Genomic DNA, 13,687 nt, shown 5'->3' with positions numbered 1-13,687 from the left:
ATAAACCTTCTCTTAGGCCTTCCTCTTTTTCTCTTGCCTGGCAGCCTCTATCCTGAACACCCTTCTCCCAGTATACCCAGCAATTTCACATCTGCACATGTCCAAACCAACGCCATCTCGCCTCTCTGGCTTCGTCTCCCAACTTGAGCTGATCCTCTAATGTCCTCATGTCTAATCCTGTCCATTCTCGTCACACCCAATGCAAATCTTAGCATCTGTAACTCTGCCACCTCCAGCTCTGTCTCCTGTGCCACCGTCTCCAGCTCATATAACACAGCTGGTCTCACTACCGTCCTATAGACCTTCCCTTTCTATGTTGCTGATACCCGTCTGTCACTAATCACTCCTGACACTCTTCTCCACCCACTCCACTCTGCCTGCACTCTCTTCTTCACTTCTCTTCCACAATCCCCATTATGCTGTACTGTTGATCCCAAGTATTTAAACTCATCCACCTTCACCAGCTCTACTCCCTCATCCTCACCATTCCACTGACCTCCCTCTCATTCACACACATGTATTCTGTTGTGGTGGTCCTACTGACCTTCATTCCTCTCCTCTCCAGAGCAGATCTCCACCTCTCTAGGGTCTCCTCAACCTCCTCCCTACTATCGCTACAGATCACAATGTCATCAGCAAACATCACAGTCCACGGGGACTCCTGTCTAATCTCGTCTGTCAACCTGTCCATCACCATTGCAAATAAGAAAGGGCTCCAAGCTGATCCCTGATGTCATCCCACCTCCGTCACTCCTACCGCAGACCTCACCACGGTCACACTCCCCTCGTACATATCCAGTACCACTCTTACGTACTTCTCTGCCACTCCCGACTTCCTCATACAATACCACAGCTCCTCTCAGTCACCCTGTCATTTGCTTTCTCCAGGTCCACAAAGACACAATTCAACTCCTTCTGGCCTTCTCTAAACTTCACCATCAACATCCTCAGAGCAACCATCACATCTGTGGAGCTCTTTCTTGGCATGAAACCACCCTGCTGCTCACTAATCATCAGCTCACTTCTTAACTGAGCTTCCACTGCTCTTTCCCATAACTTCATGCTGTGGCTCATCAACAAGTAATAATAATAAAACAATTTATAAAACGGCAATATCAGGTGTCAAATGCAAAAGAAATCAGAATTCCAGTTTATATTAAAAGCAGCGGAGCAGTAAAAATACACCACAAAATATGGGAAAATGTACGCATTTCAATCAATTTCTTTTAGAAGGTCCATTGACCTCCGCTTTTAGAAATAAAGGTGCCAGAGTGGTTCTTTAAAGCGATGCCATAGGTCACTGGTGTTGAACTCTGGTCCTGGTGGGCTGCAGGTTTTCATTCTAACCATCTTCTTCATTAGTGAGCTGTTTTTCTGCTAATTATCTTCTTTTCCCTCAGTTTTAATTAACTTGACTGAGACCCCTTAGTTGTTACTTTTTCCTTAATAATAATAATAATGAGACAGAAAATGAGCCAACACGTGACCAGCTCACCTGTGCCCATCACGCAATATCTAAGTCAGTCAGTCATTATCCAACCTGCTATATCCTACCACAGGGGTCTGCTGGAGCCAATCCAAGCCAATACAGGGCGCAAGGCAGGAACAAACCCCTGGGCAGGACACCAGCCCACCGCAGGGCACACACACCAAGCACACACTAGGGACAATTTAGGATCGCCAATGCACCTAACCTGCATGTCTTTGGACTGTGGAAGGGAACCGGAGCAACCAGATGCAACGTTCTTTAGGTCGAAGTAGCGACACACTCAGAATAACGTTTCAAATGCGGTCTATTTTGAACCATTTTGAACTCTCCATACAGCGTGTTTTTTAAACCACGCCCTTCCTTCAGGATGTCATACGTCCCAAAAGACGCAGACCATAGCAATCAATACCTGAACATAAAGCAATCAACAAAAGCATTATTGAACAGTTATATACAACACCGGAGGAAAACCACGGGGAGAACATGCAAACTCCACGCAGGGAGGACCTGGGAAGCGAACTAAGCTCTCCTAAGTGCGAGGCACCATCACTACCACTGTGCCACCGTGCCGCCCACCACACAATATCTGAAAATAAAGAAAGGTGAAGGTCTCAGTAAGGTTGATCTCTCAGGTCACTAAAACATTTTGACGGTGTTCTTAGAAAGAACAAAAAAATCAACAGCTTTTGAAATGTCTGCTGTGGGAGAAAGAGAGCAGCAACAAGCCATGGAATTAAATAACGGGTTTACTTAACAGCAAGAATCGGCTTCTCATTAAGAGATTGTTTGGAATGAAATTGGGTGGAGATTGAAATCCCAGTTAAGATGGTCATTTGTTGGCTCGTTTCACATCTCATTTCTATTTGGCTGCCATTTAATGAAGAAACGAATCAACTCAGAGGACCGAATCCTTAAAAACAGGGCTATTAAAATGAAGGGAGAAGGAGTTAATTAGCAGTGAAAACTGGCCACTGATTAGGAAAAGAGTGAGAATGAAAACCTGCAGCCACTGTGACCCTCCAGGCCCGGAGTTTGACACCCCTGCCTTAGGTGAACCATTTTTAATTTCCCAAAATGTCCATCCACGTGAAGGTCCCAGTGAGAACCTTTTATTTAATTTAGACTTGTGACAAGCTCCTTACAATAAATATCCACGACTAGACGATAACGGATTTGTGAAACAGCAATGGCTCCCGAGTTTAAAAGGACTCTCACTGCATACAGTAAGATGGGCAGCGTCCGGGTTTTCTTAATCCGTCAGTGTCCCACTAGGTAGCCTACCATATGTTAACATTTCAGTCACTCTCTAACATATCAGAAAATATTCAAAGTGCAAACAACCAACCTGATACACAAAGAACCGTTCGCAGAATGAACTGGTGCCTGGTCAAACGTTCTATGAGGACCCCATTAAAGACCCATAGAGAACCATTAAAGGACCAGTGTTTGTTAGAGTGCACACGCACCATGACATGATAGATGGTGGTCCCAAACTGACCTCCTATTCCCTTCCAAACAATATAGCGCCTTTAACATTAGCATCACAGAACTGGAATTCGGGGTGAGGTCTTCATGGCCGCATGTTAGCTCAGAGAAACTGACGTGTTTTTCTCTCTTCTCTTCTCTTCCTTTCTTTTCTGCTCTCCAGGTATGCACGTGAAGAAGTGCGTGCCACCAGAACTGGTCTCGTGTTTGCTGCTGCTGTATATCCTGCCATTGATTGGAAGGGGCTTCGAATACCCTAAACCAACCCCTGAGACTGGATTGGTAAAACAGATGGAGAGACGTCATAATTTACTGTGGGACTAGAGATAATGGTATTTTATCTTGGGATAAGCGGCTTTTATCTTGTGCCGCTGAAAGTGTTGGAGGTGTCAGGGACATCAAAAGGGCAGCTACTGTAAGAGTGGGCCCCGTAGGACGCCAGTCCTTTTTAGGACACAAACACACTGCCAGACACCGAGAGCGTGCAGCGTGTAATCCAGTAACAGTAACCAGTAAATTAAGTGTCGGCTTAGTTTTAACCCAGTTAGTTGCTACAGACGTTTTGAAACAGTGTGATCTGGTGGCGCACAGTGAGAGTTCAGCCATCGAGTCTTGGTGGGCTCAGGTTGGGGATGGAAAAAGAGAACGGATGTTGTTAACTTCACAGCACATAAAGAGCTAAACTTTTAATTATTTTTTTTTTAGTTGAGAATATCACCAATGCATTTCAAGTGTTAAAACAGGCAATCGTATGCAGTTAAGCACACGCACGGCCATCAATCAGTCCACAAATGCACAGAGAGAACCTGCAAACTCCATGCAGACTCTGGCACTGTGAGGCAGCAACGACAGCTCTGCGCTACCTTTCTGCTTACGTTAACACATCAATAGGTGACTCTAACAAGATTACAAGTACATGTGTGTTTATATCGTCTGCTCAGCTCTTGTCAATTCATTGAATGTTTCGTCACAACAAGCTCAGCCATTACGTACTTTAGCCCACAGCGATGGTGAAGGCAGTGCTGTACTTTAATCCACCGCAATCGATCCACTGTGAAGAAAGAGCGCAGTAATATCAACCAGAAAAACCTGTAGCGATAGTAGGGAACAAGTCGAGGAGATCCTGGAGAGGTGGAGATCTGCTCTAGACAGGAGATGAATGAAATTCAGTAGGACCACCACGACAGAATACACGTGTGTGAATGAGAGGGAGGTCAGAGGAATGGTCAGGAGGGAGGGAGTAGAGTTGGCGAAGGTGGAGGAGTTTAAATACTTGGGATCAACAGTACAGAGTAATGGGGGATAATGGAAGAGAAGTGAAGAAGAGAGTGCAGGCAGGGTGGAGAAGAGTGTCAGGAGTGATTTGTGACAGACGAGTATCAGCAAGAGTGAAAGGGAAGGTCTACAGGACGGTAGTGAGACCAGCAATGTTATATGGGCTGGAGATGGTGGCACTGACCAAAAAACACAGAGCTGGAGGTGGCAGAGTTGAAGATGCTAAGATTTGCACTGGGGGTGAGGAGGATGGACAGGATTAGAAATGAGGACATTAGAGGGTCAGCTCAGGTTGGGAGACAAAGCCAGAGAGGCGAGATTTTGTTGGTTTGGACATGTGCAGAGGAGAGATGAAGGGTATATTGGGAGAAGGATGTTTAAGATAGAGCTGCCAGGGAAGAGGAGAAGAGGAAGACCTAAGAGAAGGTTTATGGATGTGGTGAGAGAAGACATGCAGGTGATCGGTGTGACAGAGCAAGATGAAGAGGACAGAAAGATATGGAAGACGATGATCCACTTAAAGAAGAACAATATCAGCCGCTGATAACCGGGGAATATCGAAGCAAAATATGGACCCCCATTCAACAACAACCTACACTCTGGTTCTTTAATGGAACTCCATGGTTCTTTACTGGGTTGTGTGGATCCTCATAGAACTATTGTTTGACCAAAGACCATTTCGTTCTGGGGAGAGTTCTTTGCATATGAAGTTTCTGCTTTGAAAACCTTTCTAATATGTAGAAAGTAAAACTACAGTAAGTCTTTAATGAAAGGTAGGCTACCTACTGTAGCAGGAGACTAACGGATACCTGAACGTACATAGCAGGAGTCATTTTAAAAATCAAAAACCCACTGGCATTTCACAAATCTGTTACCATTTATTCAGGGATCCTTCCTGTATGGAGCCTGTCAGAGATTGATTTAAAGGTTCTTTCTGGAACCTTCACGTGGAGGGGTACGCCCTAAAGAAACACTCGGGCACCTTTACTAATAAGAGTACAGCCGCACCTCCACGCCTGCCTAATCTCACCCTCACTAGCTGTCACTAGACGACCAGAGCGGGCAGGTGCAGGACAACACCAGCGGCAGCAGCAGCTAAGATCTTCTCAAAATAACACATTACTTTTGTAAAATAACAAATATTTTTTTTTCTTTGAGTGGTGGGAATAATATTTACGAGAGGTCAGAATTTCACAGCTCAGTCAGTAATATTACATACTGTTCTGGTTATTGGGCCTGGTCACTGAGGGGTAGAGACCTGCATCCACCATGACTGCTTTTTGCCTTTCAACCAGTGCGGTCTGTGACCCTAAACTGGGTGGATGAAATTTTCCCCTCAGCAACGTAGGTTTAAATGAACAGTATATGCCTGTAAAGTCTGTTCAATTCGATAGATAGATAGATAGATAGATAGATAGATAGATAGATAGATAGATAGATAGATAGATAGATAGATAGATAGATAGATAGATAGATAGATAGATAGATAGATAGATAAACATTTATTTCAAGGGCACATTTTCATACGAATGATGGAGCTCAAAGAGTTTTACATGAAGAAAGAGAAAAAAGACAAAATAAATAATTAAAATTAGGGAACACTAATTAACATAGAATAAAAGTAAGGTCCGATGGCCAGGGAGGACAGAAAAAAAAAAAACTCCAGACGGCTGAAGAAAAAAATAAAATCTGCAGGGGTTCCAGGCCACGAGACCACCCAGTCCCTTCTAGGAATTGTACCTGACATAAATGACCTCAGTCAGTCCTCCTGGTATTCAGGGTTCTTATGGAAGAATTTGATGATGATGGTCATGTGGACTTCTGGCCTTTAATCTATCATGTTAAACATTTGATAGATAGATAGATAGATAGATAGATAGATAGATAGATAGATAGATAGATAGATAGATAGATAGATAGATAGATAGATAGATAGATAGATAGATGTGAAAGGCACTATATAATAGATAGATAGATAGATAGATAGATAGATAGATAGATAGATAGATAGATAGATGTGAAAGGCACTATATAATAGATAGATAGATAGATAGATAGATAGATAGATAGATAGATAGTATAGTGCCTTTCATATCTATCTATCTATCTATCAGTAGTATCTTCCCCGGGACCCTGAAGAGCTGCCGGATGTTGCACTATAAAGGAGGCTGCCTCACTCCATTCAAAAGCAAGATTTCGGGAGGAGGAGGACGAAGCTTGGGAAGACAGGAGTAAAGGCGGCGAAAGGGAGAGCAGGACTGAATATTGTGCTGGAGCACTGTGTTTTGTGCAGGACCGGTATAAATAAAACATGTGCATATTGGACATACGGTGTCTGTCTGTCTGTGTCTGGGGCCTATCTTCTACAATCGATAGATAGAATTATTGTGAAATTAACACAATACTTTTGAGGAATTATGCAATAATTACTGTAAATAATGCAACAATTGCTGAGAAAAATTATTTTTATGAGGAGGAATAAGCTTCCATCAAAGTCATTATTGCACAGCCCAGTCAGAAATATCACGCATGTATTACTAGGCTATCAAATTATACTGGTGTAGAAACCAGTGTCCAGCGTGGTTGCTTCTTGCCTTCCGCTCAGTGCTGCTGGGATGATCGTTGGCTTCCTGTGACCCCAAACTGGGCCGATTAAACGTATCGGTCAGCACATGTAGGATTAAGTGCACAACATACACCTATAATGTCTGCTCATTTCTTGTCACTTGACTGCAAACTACAAGTGTGATCGATTTCTCCCACAATGATTGTCACTGTCACTGGAGCATGCGTCACTTGATACTGATGACAGCAGGCAGCAATATCTTTGCAAAGCAATGCAATAATTATTATAAATAAGCAAGTAATTATTTAAAAATAAAACTTCTATGAAATAACACAGTAATTATTATAAATATTGATAAAATTATTGTGAAATAATAGTTTGTTGTTGTTGTTTTTGATTGATGAATAAGTTTCCATTTCTGGATCCCTTCCTATCAGTAGGGGTGGCCTATAAATCTAATGAAGTTTAACCTTCCCAGAGGGTTCCCAGAAGTGACTTTGGCCCCCATTATTTCAAAATTTGGGGTGTCTACTGTATCAGAAGGGGATTTCAAAAAATAGTATTCATAACATAGTGTAATATAATACAAATTAATACTACATTACAAATTAAAAGGTTACAAAAACATCTGTCACAGAATAACCTCTTGAAGAAGATAAGCTGACATCGCTGCTGGTTGCAAAGGGGCCTCCATAACAGGCTCCAAAAATGTACCAAAGGTCTGCCACTGCTCCCCACTTGACCCCAGAGAGAAAGCCTACAGGTAGAAATTGAGCCTGTACAGTGCAGCCTGTGCTATAGGATCACCAATATATTAGAGATTTCTGTTCTACCAACAATCCTGTAAGGTTTTTTTTTTTTTTTAAGTCAAGTCACTCTGCTGCCTCACCGATCCGCCATGCTAAGTTTGATTCCCGTGTCAAGTCTGCACGTTCTCCTTGTGTGTGGATGGAATGTAAGATTTTCCTCCACATTCCTATAATTTGGGTTATTTGGTGACTCGCACTTCTACCCGACCTGGAGCCCCCTCTATAGATCTGTCTCCAGCTTTGTGCTCAGTATAGCCGGGATGAGCGCCACATTCCCACAACCCTGAATTGGGATGACTTGCTGAGGGGGAGTTTAATTCCATTACCACGGCTGAACTTGCTGGCCCCAATAAACAGAGGAACTCCTTGTAACGCAATTCCCGACGCCAAACATGCCCTCAAACCGCAGGTCAGATCCTGTGATCGTTACGCTCGCAGCAAGACAGCCGTCTGTAGCAACCAAACCGGCAGCGTGGCCGAGGGGTTAAGGAGTCGTTAGCAACCGCACGAGTGCCGCCATTTCCAAACGTGTACTGGCGTGTCCTCAACGTGTCCACATCGGTCTCATAGCAGGACTCCAATATGTACTCATGTTAAAGAAAAGGAAAAAAAAAAAAAAAACATTAGTGTAGGGTGACCAGAGGTCCCATTTTTATGGAGTCTGTTCCGTTAAAAAAGTGGAATATAACAAAATGTCCAGTTCCTAACAGGATGGCAATTTCAATCAATGCGCAAGAAATTAGTATCCATATATCTTTATATAAAGTGACTTATCTATTTATCATATCTTCTTCTTTCGGCAGCTACCGCTAGTGGTTGCCATAGCGGATCATCTTTTTTCCATAACCTATCTATTTATCACATAGTGCCTTTTATATCTATTATATTGCGCAATTCCTATCTATCTTCATACTGTAAACAGTGCCTTATCTATCTTTCACCTTTGGCACTTTCAGTTCTAATAAACGCCAAAATTATTTGACGAACTCGATTGCTTGATTGATAAGTTGTGCTCTTTATTTATGACTACGACAGATAGGTCAGCCTACATCAGGGCGACCAGTGACACTAAACTGTGTGGGAATGTGATGTGCGCACTGCTGTCGAGGCATTAGCCGACCCTGTAATAAAAATATTCAAAACGGATTTGCTCTTCATGTAATTGTGGTTTCCGTGAGAAGAAACAAAAATCTAAAATAAAACATTGTCATCTTACAAACTAAAAGATGTAATGCGTAAGAAAGTCGTAATAAACTTTTAAATGCACACCGGCGACATCATTAAATGCCAACTTAACAGGACCGCTCTTCTGTCTACTGCGCATGTACATTTCCATACCCGATTTCCTACTGCACGTCAACTAACCAATCCGCTCGTTTTCTGTACCCGGCTTTATATCTCATTTGTTAGAAGAGTGAAGATCGGGCACCCCATCATTTTAAGCCCTTCTAAATCAACCCTCACTTTTAGCAATCCAATCCTCTATAGCGTAAGCGCAGCCATTGAAGTGTATCCTGGACGAGAAGCAATGCTATAGCATCTTTATTAAAGCTTTTGAAACTAAACGGGCCAACCATTTATCCATCACATTCATCCATCTTCCAAACCAGCTTATCTAGAGCAGGGTCATTGGGAAGCTGGAGTCCATGCCGGCAAGCTAGAGCGCAAGGCAGGAACAATCCTTGGACAGGGCGCGGGACCATCGCAGGATGAAAGCACACACACACACACACACACACACACACAGGGGCCAGTTAAGCAATGCCAATTCGAACTCTTAATAATAACGATTCTTTAATGGTACTTTACTAAGTTTTGTGATTCCTTGCAGAACCATTGTTTGACAAAGGGGAATTTTATTCTAGGAAAGCTTCTTTGATTATGAAATTGTTTCTTTGAGCTCTTAAAAGGGTCCTACTTTCAAATGGTGTACAGAAGCCAGTAAGGAGGCTAACAGAATGCCAGGTTATATAGCGCCTTGATGTGTGGAATACAAGTTCAATGAGGTTCTGCTCAAGCTTTGTAACTCACTGGTGAGGTCTCATATGGAGCCCTGGGTGCAGTTTTGGTCTCCAGGATACAAAAAGGACAAAGCAGCACTGGAAAAAGTCCAGAAACGAGCGACTAGGCTGATTCAAGGGGCTGAGTTAAAGAAAGATTAAAAGAGCTGAGTCTTTTCAGTTTAAGATTATGAAGAGATTAGTCCAGCGGATTGAGACTTCGACTTTAAAATGAGTTCATCTTAAACACAGGAACACAGTTGGAAACTTTTAAATGTGAAATTCAGACAAACAGGAAGTTTTTTCTTTACACAGAGAACCACAGATACCTGGAATACGTAACCAAATAGTGTGGTAGACAGGAGGACTTCAGGCACCTTCAAATATCGACCTGATGTTATTTTAGAAGAATTACGTGGATAGGACTGGTGAGCTTTGTTCCAGTTCTGGTCTAGATTGTTCTGGACAAACAAAAATATTTAAAATTCTCACAGCAGGTTACAAAGCAGGATACTGACAGATAAGAAAACCTGAATTTATTGTGTTACTGCGTGCAGTAAAAGTCCTTTGAAAAACCAAGAACACATTGGTATTTTACAGATCTATTATTATCTATTCATGGTTATTTATGGAATCGGATATGGATTGAAATAAATAAAAACTCTTTCTGGAACCTTTATGTGCAAAGGAGGTTCTTTGGGGGAACCAAAAAGTGGTCACCCTATGGCATCACTCCGAAGAACCACTTTCCCACCCTTATTCTGAAGAGTGCACCTATAGCCCGCATGTCTTTGGAAAGCAGGAGAAAACCCAGGGAGCGCATGCCGACTTCACACAGGTTGTTAAGTGTTTACATAACCACAACTCTAGAAGGTATAGGACTTACTTAGAAAACATCTTAACTGAGAAGTTCCAGAAGTGTACGTTGGGTTATTCGGCAACTCCAATTACGTCCCACGTGAGCCACTGAGCGTGGATTCGGCGTCCCGGCCAGTGTCAGTTCCTGCCTGGTGTCCAATGCTAAGGGGATATGTTGGATTGATGATGTGCTTATACTTTGTTCAATATAGCGCCTTTTCAGCATTTAAAGAAACGGAATGCTTTTTATTTTATTTTTTTATAATAGTTTCTCTCTATATATACATATATACAAACACTTATATAAATAGCTTCTGTAAAAAGGCCGTTTTCCCCCGGGTACAAATTAAGTCTTATATATCCATCATCAGACGCATGTAATTAAAGGGATTTATGAGCGCCCATAGATACGAAGGAATCTAATAAACTATCAATCGTGCGTCAAGATAAGGCAAACATCACAAACGGAACTATGTAGCACAACAATGCCGGACCCCCTTAAATCTGAACTGAATTAAGCGGGTTTCACACGATTATTACGAGGACACCTTTATCCAGGTCGATTTACGACATTTGAGAAATAAATTGTTGACATTTCTTTTTTCGGAGCACAGGCAGGTGAAGTGACTTGCTCATGATCACACAAAGTCAGTCTGAAGTCCAAAGCCTTAAGCACTACACCATACTGCCCGCCCGCAGATTAAATGTATTTATATCACGAGTTCGACAATGGGACGGCACAGAAGAACCCCTTCCATTGAAGGTCATCCAGTGAAACTTTCAACGAACTTTGGAGCTTATTTAGAAAGTATGGTTTTTAAAAGGTTTTGGGTTGCAACGTTAGCTTCAAATTCCGTTAACCCTGTACAAGCGATGTGATTTAAATACTCAACTTTTCAGCGCTGCACTCTTCATCTGCATTGCTGTTAGTAGCATTTAACTTGACAGTCTTTATTAGAAACGTTGATATAATCGTTTAGGAATGAAAAACTCCACATTGACTAAAAACAACTTCTCATGGCTATCCATTTATTTGCTGACGTAGCGGGAAGTCGGGGCTTAATGAAGGAATCCGGGAGAACCAGTCCCGGATGGGACGCCAGTAATTCGTAATATTCCACGCTCCGTTCTTTCAACTGTACGGATTGCACTCCAGTGCAACATGGTGTGCACATTCAATACTGGTGACAGCACAGGGTGGTTTTAAAGTCCCGTGTAACATTAGAGATCTTATCAGCTGGCTGCATAACTTGACATTTTCTTGCTTGACAATGTCAGTCGGCGGTTTCCCACAGTTCGGAGATGGGTTAACAGACTGAAAGGACCACCCAATAATAGCGATTCAACCAATACGGACCCCCTTTATTTTCTAAAGTACTGGTAGGATTAGCCGTGCGCGCGCGCCGCCTTCCACACATTAGTGCGCGCCCCCGCGTCTACAGTACAGTATATTCCGTGGATTGCGTTCGATTTTATGGAAATCGCGGAAGAAGAAACCTGCGCTGAAGCACGTTGAAGTGAACTGCTAGAACTGCTCGTCAGGCAACTGATGATAGCATTAAGACGACGAGGGGAAATTATCGAAGGCACACGCATATATGCACGCTTGCGCGCGCACAAACACACACACAAAACAGTCCGTTTTAGTATTTAAATAAGACAATGTCAATCACGGACATACCACCCCCCCCCTCCTTCTACCCAGTAACCCGGCGCAGCTCACTTGCCACAACTCACCCCATTTCCTCCGAGTTTTTTTTAGACCACGGCTCCAGCTCCACGCAGAAGTATTAGACGCCAACTTTGTTCACTCGCTCTTCTGTTTTTTTATTCCTCTAAAGTCCAGTCCTTTTTTAAAAAAATAATAATAAAAAAGTTCTTCGGCGCACTCAAATTGTTTCCCCTTCCACTAGTACCACCGCCACAACCGACACCTCCTCCTCCACCACCACCTCCTCCTCCTGGAATTATCTCTTCTTTGAGTCCATATCGGGCCCCAGCTCCAAGCAGCCGGCCACACTAGCTAGGGCTGAAATACGAGATTGTGACTCATACACGCGCACACACACACATACACGCACACGCACGCACGCGCACACAGCCAGAGAGCCGGCAGCTTAATTTCCCTCTTTATCAAAAGCCTCTCTCCGGCTTCGAGCGAGCGCACGTTCCTTATCCATTTAGCCAATGTGCTCCAGGGAAATAATAAGATAAAAATTTTAAAAAAAGTAAGAGAACGATTGCAGATCCTTTTCGGTAATCGCTATCGGTGGAAAAGAAGATTGATCTGAACAGTCCGTGAGCGTCTCTGCTTCTGCCGCTTTTTCTTCTGATGACTGGATTTGATTTTTTTTTATTTCTTTAGTAAGCTCCGCTCCTCGATGTGCGCCGCTCGCCTTGCGAGTGAAGCTGCAGCAGCGACACAGAGCGGATCCCACCTGCCTACGGCGGCATCCTCCCACATGCTCTTCTTTGCAGAGTGACATCGGAGCGTTTCTGTCAACAGTTAGCGTCTCTAGAGAAGGACACCGGCGAGCTGCTACTGCCTTCGCTGCTGCTGTTGTCCAGTCTTTCTTTCTGCCATCCAACCATTTACTAAATATTTTAGGTGGTTAGGCTCGCTATGGGGGAGAGCCGGAGGTTACCCAGACAGCAACAGGTGCAACAGAAGAAAGGAACTCTGGACGGGACGCACCGCTCGATTTTCTTAACCTGCCTTTCCAATCATTTTGCATTAGTCGAGACATAAGGCGGGCGACACGTCAGGACACACACACCAACACACACACACACATCTATCTACACCGATGCCTGTTTAGAAAACACCAGTCACTATGACGGCATGGCTTTGGACTACAGGAGAAAAGCGGAATTCCCATTTATTGGGTATCAAGACACAATACCCGCCCACACAAGGTGATCACGGCGCATCAGACATCAGCAGCCCAAGCCCCCCTTCTTTCGTCTATCAGTGAGCCGTTTGTCAAAGTTAAGGGGCGCGCGCTCCGTAAAGTTCACGCATGTAACTGAGGGGGCGCGCGCTCCGCTCCGGACACCAAGGGGGACCTCGGCCCGGTCATTGAAGTCCGAGTCTGACCACCCGCTCCGAATGGGCTTCGACCGGCATTGATCAACGCTTCAGCTTCACTTCTGGGAATAAAAGAAGAAGGCAGCCGGGCAGAAATCATGCGTTTTGCCTTTCTTC

At 43.6% G+C, this 13,687-nt stretch overlaps 1 protein-coding gene across 1 annotated transcript in view; it reads right to left on the bottom strand.

Annotated features, from left to right (window-relative positions):
- Positions 1 to 12,908, bottom strand: part of homer2 (homer scaffold protein 2) — a 161,981-nt gene extending 149,073 nt beyond the window's left edge. The window contains exon 1 of the mRNA XM_039772799.1: positions 12,220 to 12,908. Within this exon, the coding sequence (XP_039628733.1) occupies positions 12,220 to 12,224 (5 nt within the window). The 5' untranslated portion in view covers positions 12,225 to 12,908. The remainder of the gene's footprint in view (positions 1 to 12,219) is intronic.
- Positions 12,909 to 13,687: the final 779 nt, after the last annotated feature.

Source organism: Polypterus senegalus, chromosome 12 (genome assembly GCF_016835505.1).
Source record: "Polypterus senegalus isolate Bchr_013 chromosome 12, ASM1683550v1, whole genome shotgun sequence".
Classification (NCBI taxonomy): domain Eukaryota; kingdom Metazoa; phylum Chordata; class Cladistia; order Polypteriformes; family Polypteridae; genus Polypterus; species Polypterus senegalus.
Note: the sequence above shows the minus strand (reverse complement) of the source record. Positions and strands in the feature narration are given on the sequence as shown.